The sequence below is a fragment of the Engraulis encrasicolus genome, chromosome 16 (genome assembly GCF_034702125.1).
Source record: "Engraulis encrasicolus isolate BLACKSEA-1 chromosome 16, IST_EnEncr_1.0, whole genome shotgun sequence".
NCBI classification, from domain to species: domain Eukaryota; kingdom Metazoa; phylum Chordata; class Actinopteri; order Clupeiformes; family Engraulidae; genus Engraulis; species Engraulis encrasicolus.
Window position 1 is genome coordinate 40,298,180 of NC_085872.1, and position 9,744 is coordinate 40,307,923.

Here is a 9,744-nt window from a genome sequence, read left to right on the forward strand (position 1 = left end):
CCGAATTACGATGAATCTGAATAAATGCATAAAAAAATCATAAACATCCATGGGATGCAGGTTCAACAGTGCAAATGTGTCAATAACCTGCCTTGTCAATGACAACACCTGCAGAAGTAGGTTATTTTAGCCACTGTAACTCCATCAAAATATTGAAAAGTGAAAGTTGACCCTGTTTAATTTTCACTGCATATTTGCTGCATGCCACTGTCGTTATTCCCATTCAACGACCAAAGACATTTTAGACCGTGGCGGTGAATAATCAAATACCCAGCAAAGCGTCCATGGTGAAAGTTTGCCTTGAGTTAATTTGTCTTGCCTCTTTGTGAGGCAGGGGGAGAAGGGAAGAGAGAAGGGGGAGAGTGAACCCGAAGAGGCGGGGTTTGCCCCCCTATCCCCTGCGCTCACATACTCAACCCCACTGTCGCTTTAATATGGATCTATAGCCAGTCTGCGTTCAATGGTCACTGACTGAGAGGACTGAGGGGCAGTTCTTGATTTAGGAAGCGTTTTGTCCTAACGGAGTAAGACTGAGAAGCATCTCGATTTTTTCCTCCCCAAAGAGCAGGGCTATTTTGGGCAGTCAGTCTGAAGTGGCAACCCAGACAGTGGGAGACACGGCAACGAGCGCACATACAAATAGGCTACAGCAACCTGCGCGCTGTGCGTAAGTGGATGCGTGCAACAGATTTCTTTTCGGATAACAGAAGATAAGAGAAGATATTGTGAGTTAGCCCACATTTTTATACACGGGTGATACTCTTTGTGAAATGCTTTTGAAAAAATAACTTTCGTAACTACACGATCTGTTCGATGTTAGTTATATGAAAAGAGAAGAACTGCAAGAATGGACACCAACGGGAACGGCGCTTTTATTTTTATCAGAACATTGAAACTTCTTGCCTTGATGACACTGGCACATCATGTTACTGGTAAGACACTCAAGTATCAGGTTTACGAGGAACAGAAGGTTGGGACTGTTATTGCTCGACTAAAAGAGGATGTAGCTGATGTTTTATCGAAACTTCCCAGCTCAGTTTCCCTGCGTTTCAAGGCAATGCAAAGAGGGAGCACATCCCTACTCTCTGTGCGCGAACAAGACGGTGAAATAAGCATCAGGTCCAAAATAGACAGAGAAAAACTATGTGAGAAAAATGTGAACTGCTCTATTGAATTTGATGTTCTGACTCTTCCTACGGAGCATTTACAGCTGTTCCACGTCGAAATACAAATACTTGATATCAATGACAACGCTCCTCAGTTTTCTCGGTCAGTAATTCCCATTGAGATTTCTGAAAGTGCGGCTGTAGGCGCACGGATTCCCTTGGACAGTGCAACGGACCCTGATGTGGGAGACAACTCTCTTCATACATACTCTCTGACCCCTACTACGGAGTTTTTCATGATCGATGTGCTTACGCGTACTGACGGTGCCAAATATGCGGAGCTTGTTGTACTTAGGGAATTGGACAGAGAGACACGGTCAAGCTATGAACTCCAATTAATTGCATCTGATAAGGGCGTTCCCCCCAAATCTGGCTCTACTATCCTTAAAATCAACATTGCAGACTCAAACGACAACAACCCTGTGTTTGAGAAGCCATCTTATGTCATTAATCTTTTGGAAAATTCGCCTATTGGCTCCATGATAATTGACCTGAATGCCACAGACCCCGACGAGGGTACCAATGGAAAAATAGTCTACTCCTTCAGTACTCACGTTTCTCCCAAAATTCAGGATACGTTTAAAATTAACTCAGACAGTGGACAACTAACTCTAATGAAAAAGATCGACTATGAAACCACCAACTCATTTGATATTGATATCCAGGCACAAGATCTTGGCCCCAATTCAATGCCAGCTCATTGTAAGGTAAAAATCAAAGTTGTAGATGTGAATGACAACAAACCAGAGATAAGCATCAATTTAATGTCACCAGGAAACGAGGAGGTGGCATACATATCAGAAGGTGCTCCTGTGAACACATTTGTTGCCCTGGTGATAGTGGATGACAAAGACTCAGGGCTGAATGGGGAGGTGACGTGTAGACTTCATGGACAAGGGCACTTCCGGCTCCAGAAGAAAGAGAAAAACTACATGATACTGACTGATGTTGCTTTGGACCGTGAGAAGAGGTCCGAGTACAGCCTGACTGTAATAGCAGAGGACCGTGGGGTGCCCAGCCAGTCCACCATAAAACACTTTACCGTGCAGGTCCTGGACGAGAATGACAACCCACCAAGGTTCGAGAAAAGCCTCTATGAGATTTCCAAACCAGAGAACAATGCCCCAGGCTCATATCTCACCTCCGTGATGGCAGTGGATCCTGACCAGGGCCTCAATGGCCAGGTGAGCTATAGCATCTTGGACAGCATCGTTGAGGGCAGTCACATCTCCACCTTTGTGACTGTGGACCCCTCCAATGGTGCCGTTTACGCCCTCCGCTCATTCGACCGTGAGGACATAAGCCGCCTGATGTTCACCATTCAGGCCCAGGACGCTGGAAACCCACGCCTGAACAGCAACGTCACCATGGTTCTCATCCTGGAGGATGAAAATGACAACCCACCCTTCATCGTATCCCCACAGCTGTGGAACCACACGGCCGACATACGAGTGTCCCGCTACAGCCCCGCTGGCCAGGTGCTGACCACCATCCGGGCGACGGACAAGGATGCTGGGGCCAATGGGGAGCTGACCTGCATTATCGTCACCGGCAACGAGGCCGGGTACCTTGCCATGGATGCCAAGACATGCGAGATCCGTGCCAATGTGAGCATGGAGCAGGTGCCGGTGGACCACATCGAGGTCACTGCCCTTGTTCAGGACAAAGGGCCCGAGCCACAGACAGCCAGAGCCGTGCTGAAGTTCAGCATCCACGAGAATGTGGACAGAGACATTCCCTCGCACAACACTGGAGGCGGAGGGGAGTCGTCTTTCGACGTGTCCCAGCGCATCATCATTATCGTGCTGGTGGCCATTTGCCTCATGCTCCTCGCCACCATGGTGGTGTTCGCCGTGTGCCGCTTGATGGAGAAGATGGACAACCGTTCGTACAACTGCCGCCTGACAGAGTCTGCCTACCAGCATCACCCCAAGAAGCCCTCCAGGCAGATACACAAAGAGGACATCACCCTGGTGCCCACGATCAATGGCACCCTACCCATCCGGGCGCACCACCGCTCTCCGGCGGCCTCACCAGTGGCCGAGAGGGCGCAGATGAGCAGTCGGCAGAGCCACCACAGCCGCCAGTCACTCAACAGCCTGGTTACTGTGTCCTCCAATCACATCCCAGAGAGCTTTGCGCTGGAGCTGGCCCACGCCACCCCACCTGTGGAGGTAAGAGCATGATTTTTCGGGATCTTGGGGTTGCACTGTCTCGAGCTGATTCAAACAAACATTCACACACACACATCTATTCTGTCTTGTTCTCTCGTTCTCTCATTCCCTCTCCCTCTCCCTCTCTCTCTCTCTCTCTCTCTCTCTCTCTCTCTCTCTCTCTCTCTCTCTCTCTCTCTCTCTCTGTCTCTCTGTCATACACAAACACACTACGTTAAACTTCGGCTTTTTTTCGCACACCTCAGCTGGCAGGTGCGTCGGAGATGGCACCATGGGTCACTCAGCAATAGTTCAAAAAAACTCCCGCACACTGACCATTTCGCTGTTCTTTCTTTAATAAACGACGTTTCGGTGCTAGACCTTCATCAGGCAATCTCAGGAGATTGCCTGATGAAGGTCTAGCACCGAAACGTCGTTTATTAAAGAAAGAACAGCGAAATGGTCAGTGTGCGGGAGTTTTTTTGAACTATACACAAACACACTGCATCTCTTAACCAGCCTGAATCATGGCTAACAATCGACTAAAAATTAGAAATAGTTAGAAAATCAGTTTTGTCCCAAATGTTTTCATCTACATGCATGTATTTTTCTTTCCTCATCGAACCTTACTCATGTTTACATGTGTGGCATGTTTGCTTGCGATGTGTTTTCATTGCTTGCTTCCATCAAAACCCATTTCATTTCATGTCATTGTCATTCATTGTGCGTCTGTCTTGTTCTCCATCCGTATTCATTCGTTTTTTATTTGTGTCATTTATTTTTGATATAGCAAGTCTCACAGCTTCTGTCAATGCTTCATCAGGGCCACTACCAACCAAGACCAAGTTTCCGTGGAAATAAGTACTCAAGGAATTACAGGTAATTAACTCCCCCAGTACCCCAGAACCCTTTTGACATCAAGTTTCACTTAAAATTGGTTATGAGGAAGGTATATGTAGTCGAAGACTTCCCAGTAGTGATGTGCTATGGTAGTACTGGAGAAAGAAATCCTCTGTTGCCTTGGTCACCCGAGTTTGTTGCAATGCCATTGGACAGCTCATCACATGAGGTCATAGCTTGCCGTTGTGCTTTATTTTTGTGTCATGTTTTTCAGTTGGGAAATAACACATAGAGAGTGGACAGTTTTGGATATCAGTCAATCATTCCAAAGACATTTTTTGTCATTGCATTCTTAAATGATGTGTATATTCACCTTTTACAGTCATGTAACATAACATGTGGTCGTTTAATCATTATGTGATTTCATATTTTATGGAAAGAAAGTTCAGGTCTGTGGTTGACACAACTGGGTCATTCCACATTACAGCAATGACTTCATGCATTTTAATTCAGAGAATTTAATTTAAGAATATATGTCAATGACATTGTTTCGTCTGGACGACTTAAAGTGATACTGTCCCATTTTTGGAAATAAGCTCATATTACACATCCCTTTGAGTTAAATAATTGAGTTTTACCTTTCTCCTGTACTTTCAACTGTTCTCGGAGTTTGGCAGTGCAAATTGTACCTCCAAGCTAGCAGTTAACATTGACTCCTATGAGACCAGTTAGCCGCCAGCTGGTGTCATAGGATTCAATGTTAACTGCTAGCATGGAGGTAAATTTGGCACTGCCATACTCAGAGAATGGTTGAAAGTACAGGAGGAAGGTAAAACTCAATATTATTTATTATTTAACTTATTTAACTCAAGGAGAGGTGTAATATGAGCTTATCTCCAAAAATGGAACAGTATCACTTCAACTCTTCTGACATTTTTTCCCCTGATCTTTCCTGTTGTCAGGTACGGCCTCCAAGACATGGATAAATTCAGCCTAAAGGACAGTGGGAGGGGGGACAGTGATGCTGGGGACAGTGACTGTGACATGGGTCGGGAGTCGCCGATTGACCGCTTCCTCAGCGAAGGATTCAGTGACCTCTTTCACATGGATGCCCAGCAGCGACTCCACCCAGGTGAGAAGGGGCATGCAGGGGCCAAGTCTTGCTTTCACCGTCGGTCATGGGTCACTGTGTCGCTGTGGTGGCAGCTCATACAGCGGTCACGGTCATCTCCCCACAGGAAACCCAGATCCCTTTTCCTTTTTTTATATTCTGATCCTCAGTCCGTCCTTATTTTATGATTCTCTTTGCTCTTGCCTCCTCTCATGTCATTGACAGGCTACATAGGCACATACAGATTAGGCATGAGCATGTATCCAATATTATCATTCATCAGTGACCCACATTATTATTTTTGATTGAAAAATGTCTAGCTATCTGAACTCTATGCCGGCACCCGCACCCTACCCCCTATTACCCCATTTGTATGACATTATATCAGCTCCCGGCTTAAAATAGAGGGATATATAGTGTGATTGGCTTGGCGAGTGAGAGGAGGAGGAGGAGGAGAGAAAGAGAGAGAGAGAGAGAGAGAGAGAGAGCGAGCGAGCGCATGGCAGAGGGACTTTTGTCACTCATCAGTATGCATTTTCGGTTTGTGCACATTGAGTGACAGCTCAGTGCTTTCAAGTCTGAACTGAAGAAAATTCACAGTAATTGCTTTCAGAATGATGTTATAACCCCCTAGAGGCTCCCCATTTTAGCCAGCTCTCTCAGTTGTTCTAGCTTTAAGGAGAGCAAGAGAACAAGAGCACAGCATTGATTGGTGCCTTTTAACCAGTTGTGTGCCAGTCACTCACTCAACAGTGGTCTGTTATGATATGATGGGCCTGTCTCCACACTTCCCTCCTAATGGAGACAGCCTGCTGTTACAGTTTATTCTGCCCTGTATTTTCTTTCATTTCCTTCTGTTCTGTTCTGTTTTTTTTTTCAAATTGTCTAGCCACGTTCACCTCCCTTCCCCTCTGCATTCTTGCCCCGCGTTGTCCAATCTCTTCGTTGTATCTTCTTGACTGTCTATGAATAACATAATAACCTCCATGCCTCTCTTGTGCCCCGCAGCCATGAGACTGTGCACCGAGGAATGTCGCATCCTGGGCCACTCCGATCAGTGCTGGATGCCCTCCATCCCCTCCCCAGCCTCCGCCTCGTCTGACTACCGCACAAACATGTACATTCCTGGGGAGGAGTCTTCCCAGCAGGCCCTGGTGGTCGAGGAGGACCAGCAGTCTGTGGACTCCTCTGGCGACCGCAAGAAGAGCTTCTCCACCTTTGGCAAGGAGTCCGAGGAGGAGTGCGGTGTGGGAGGCTCTCTCCTGTCCGAGATGAGCAGCGTGTTCCAGCGCCTTCTGCCCCCATCCCCCGACACCTACGGAGAGTGCAACGAGATAGCCGAGCGCTCCGTCACCATGGAAACCCGACGGGGCTTCCTCCCGGGCAAATCACCCTCGTCTTCCTCCTCGTCCTCCTCCATGTACCCGCAGGGTGTGGCTGCCTGGGCGGCCAACACGCACTTTCAGAACCCGAGCAACCCGTCGTCCAATCACGTGGCGACCCCAACACATGGGCCCACCAATCACGCGACGGCCACCACCCAGACACACCTGAAGTGGCTGCCGGCCATGGAGGAGATCCCAGAGAACTATGAGGAGGACGAGCTGGACAACATGCTCGGACACTTGCAAGGCAAACGCAGTGACAGTCGCCATGAGGTCACCATGGACGCTAGCGAGCTTGTTTCCGAAATAAACAAACTCTTGGTCGATGTCCGCCAGAACTAGAACATTTTCTTTCTGGGGTATTGAGGCCTACTGAAATGTGAAATTGTTTCCCCTCACATCTTTCTATCTTCCCTCCCACACTCTTTCATTTGATCGTAGAGTGAAGAAATCAGAAAGAATAAAGCACTGTACCAGACATTCTGTGGCATTGATATTGTGAAGGTGTTTGTAAGTACTTGTTATCTGGAAACAACTTTTGTTTCTCACACGTCCTTATTTTTGGTATACAGTGTACACATTGTGATTGTAGCTACCTTTGTATTTTAAGAATACATTTTTTACACAGTATTTATATAAGTGTATGTATGTTTGTATATAATACAAAAACCAAAAATGTCTATTTTTATATTTTTCTGCATGTCATCAAAGTATTAATTGTGTGTGTGTGTGTGTGTGTGTGTGTGTGTGTGTGTGTGTGTGTGTGTGTGTGTGTGTGTGTGTGTGTGTGTGTGTGTGTGTGTGTGTGTGTGTGTGTGTGTGTGTGTGTGTGTGTGTGTGTGTGTGTGTATGTGTGTGATTGTGTGTGGGTGTGTGTGTGTGTGTGAGAGAGCACACATACATTTGTGTGTATGAGATACAAACAAAAAATATTTATAAATAGGCCTACGTTTTCATGGTGCAGATGTGTGAATATCAGAACATGTGTCTGTATTAAGATGTGTTTGATCTCAGTAGTGTACTACACCACTTGTAATCTTTCTACTCATGGGAAAGTGGTGGTAGAATACAACCACATCACAAATCGATCATTTTTTTCTATTTTATTTTTTTACTTGACATTATTTTTGTGTTCAACTCTTGTTGACAAAGAGTGAAAGTGAAGATGTTTTGATAAGTGAAAAAAAAAAATCTTGACAATGAGCGGTATTGAGATATCTCAAACGGTATATGTCTTTTCTGGTTATTTATTTGTTCACCACAATATAATTCCTGTGCCTCCTACTCTTGTATCCGTGCCTTCTTTTCATGCCTCTGTGTCCTTTAGCTCCCCCTACTGCTAAGAGCAGGAAGTCCACGTGACTGAAACCTGACAGAGATTAGACATGCCGTTTCTCAATGCAGTCTGAGACTGCTAATTAAATTAGGCTTTAGTGGACCACCATTGCCAATTAACATGTGGATTGTTACTTATTACAAAGCTCTGTTATGTCTAATGTGAAGAGCTAATTAAACGTTTGTTTATGGTCCTTCAGTCCCATCCCACCTCCTTCTGTATCACTTCACACTCTCCATTCTGTTCATTGATCACGGCAGAGGAGAACCTGTCTCCCCATTAAACAGATGATGATTTCACACGTTAGCTCACAGATTATCAGTGTCAGTGGTAATGCCTTGCATCTGGCCATGTTTAACACCTGTTGCCATGTATAATTGAATAACAGGCAGCTGCTCTGGGTTGTGTTTTGGAAATAAGCCAGTGGGTATTAATCTATGCTGGCTGACCATACTGCTATGGGATGTTAACACGAGCATGCTCTCATGCTTGTTGCTGTTCTCTACTGGCAGTGCTCATGCTAACTCTATGGCTGACTCCTGTTTTAAAGGAGAATTCCAGCCAATTTCAACATGCAAAATGTATTGCTCATGTTACCAGTTGTCAGGACAATACCAACAATGCTGTTCAACCCTTTTTGATATCCTGGTTATTCTAATGGGGACATGGTTTGTTTACATAAAAAAAACACCAACCAAATACCATTCCAAAAGTTACACAACATCAGCACCTAACAACACCTTGTAACCCAGCAATAACTTTTGGTATGACATTTGGACTATGTTGACATGCTTTTTAGAAATATATATAAAAAAAAACATGTCCCCATTAGAATGACAGAATCTTGAAACGGCCAGAACCAAATATGCTGTGTCGTCGGCAAGTCAAGGGTAACATCATGAGCATTTAACCATGCTAAAATTGAGACTTTAAGGTCTTGAGAACAGCTGTCTGTATCTCGAAACCAATCAGTTCCCAGCTTCTGGTATTGTGTGTGCCTAACTGTGTGTGTGTACAGTATGTCTGCTGGTACTGAATTTATCTGTATTTCCATGCCCTTCCACATTTCTCACTTCTTCTTTCTCACATTATGCTTACTAATTGGAGCTCTGTTCTCAGCTTCACACATGTTAAAGTGAAGTTAACATGATCAATTTACACCTTCCCTCTTCAGGTCTTGAAATTTCCAGAGCTATATTACAGTAACTGCTGGCATAACATACAATAGGCCTATGTTGTCTACACAGAGTGCAGAGGACATGTATTGTTTCTCAAAGTCTAATTGAATTAACAAAAATCACTATGCCTTTGGAACAATGAAAAAAGCACATTTAGCCACAGTGGAAAAAGCGGGCAGACCTCTTCAAATGCACAAAGAAAAGTCATTTTTTGATTAATTTCATATTTACCAGGTTTGAATTGCATGCCTTATTTTTCTTCATTTACTTGACACAAGTAATTAACCCTGTCTTGGTGGCCTTTGTCAGAGTGTGTGAATTAAGACTCCTTGGCTTAAGCATGATGTGCTAGCTGAAGGAAAGGCTCAGAGCTGGACTGTATTACTTTTAATTAATGCCAAAGTTCGGCCTTCCAAGCTAGAAAATGTCAACATTTGTCATCGGCCCTATGTGGCCTTTGAAACATATTAGCGTGTCAGGTTAACCCAGATATGAACCTGATTTATTCATCCAAATTAATATTATGGCCCTTTAATGGCAACAGACCTAGTATGGCCTTGCTGGACCCATCTGCA

General features: G+C 45.0%; 1 protein-coding gene across 2 annotated transcripts; it reads left to right on the forward strand.

Moving 5' to 3' along the window:
- Positions 1-441: 441 nt before the first annotated feature.
- pcdh18a (protocadherin 18a) lies at positions 442-7,417 on the forward strand. 2 transcript variants are annotated; one of them, XM_063220475.1, is made up of 4 exons: positions 442-3,340; positions 4,110-4,198; positions 5,122-5,291; positions 6,279-7,417. In XM_063220475.1, exons 1-4 carry the CDS (start codon positions 848-850, stop codon positions 6,995-6,997), a joined length of 3,471 nt encoding a protein of 1,156 aa, XP_063076545.1. In that variant the 5' UTR covers positions 442-847; the 3' UTR covers positions 6,998-7,417. The 2 variants fall into 2 exon arrangements, with proteins under 2 accessions (XP_063076545.1, XP_063076546.1); XM_063220476.1 differs by having other exon boundaries at positions 4,143-4,198.
- The last annotated feature ends 2,327 nt before the right edge of the window (positions 7,418-9,744 follow it).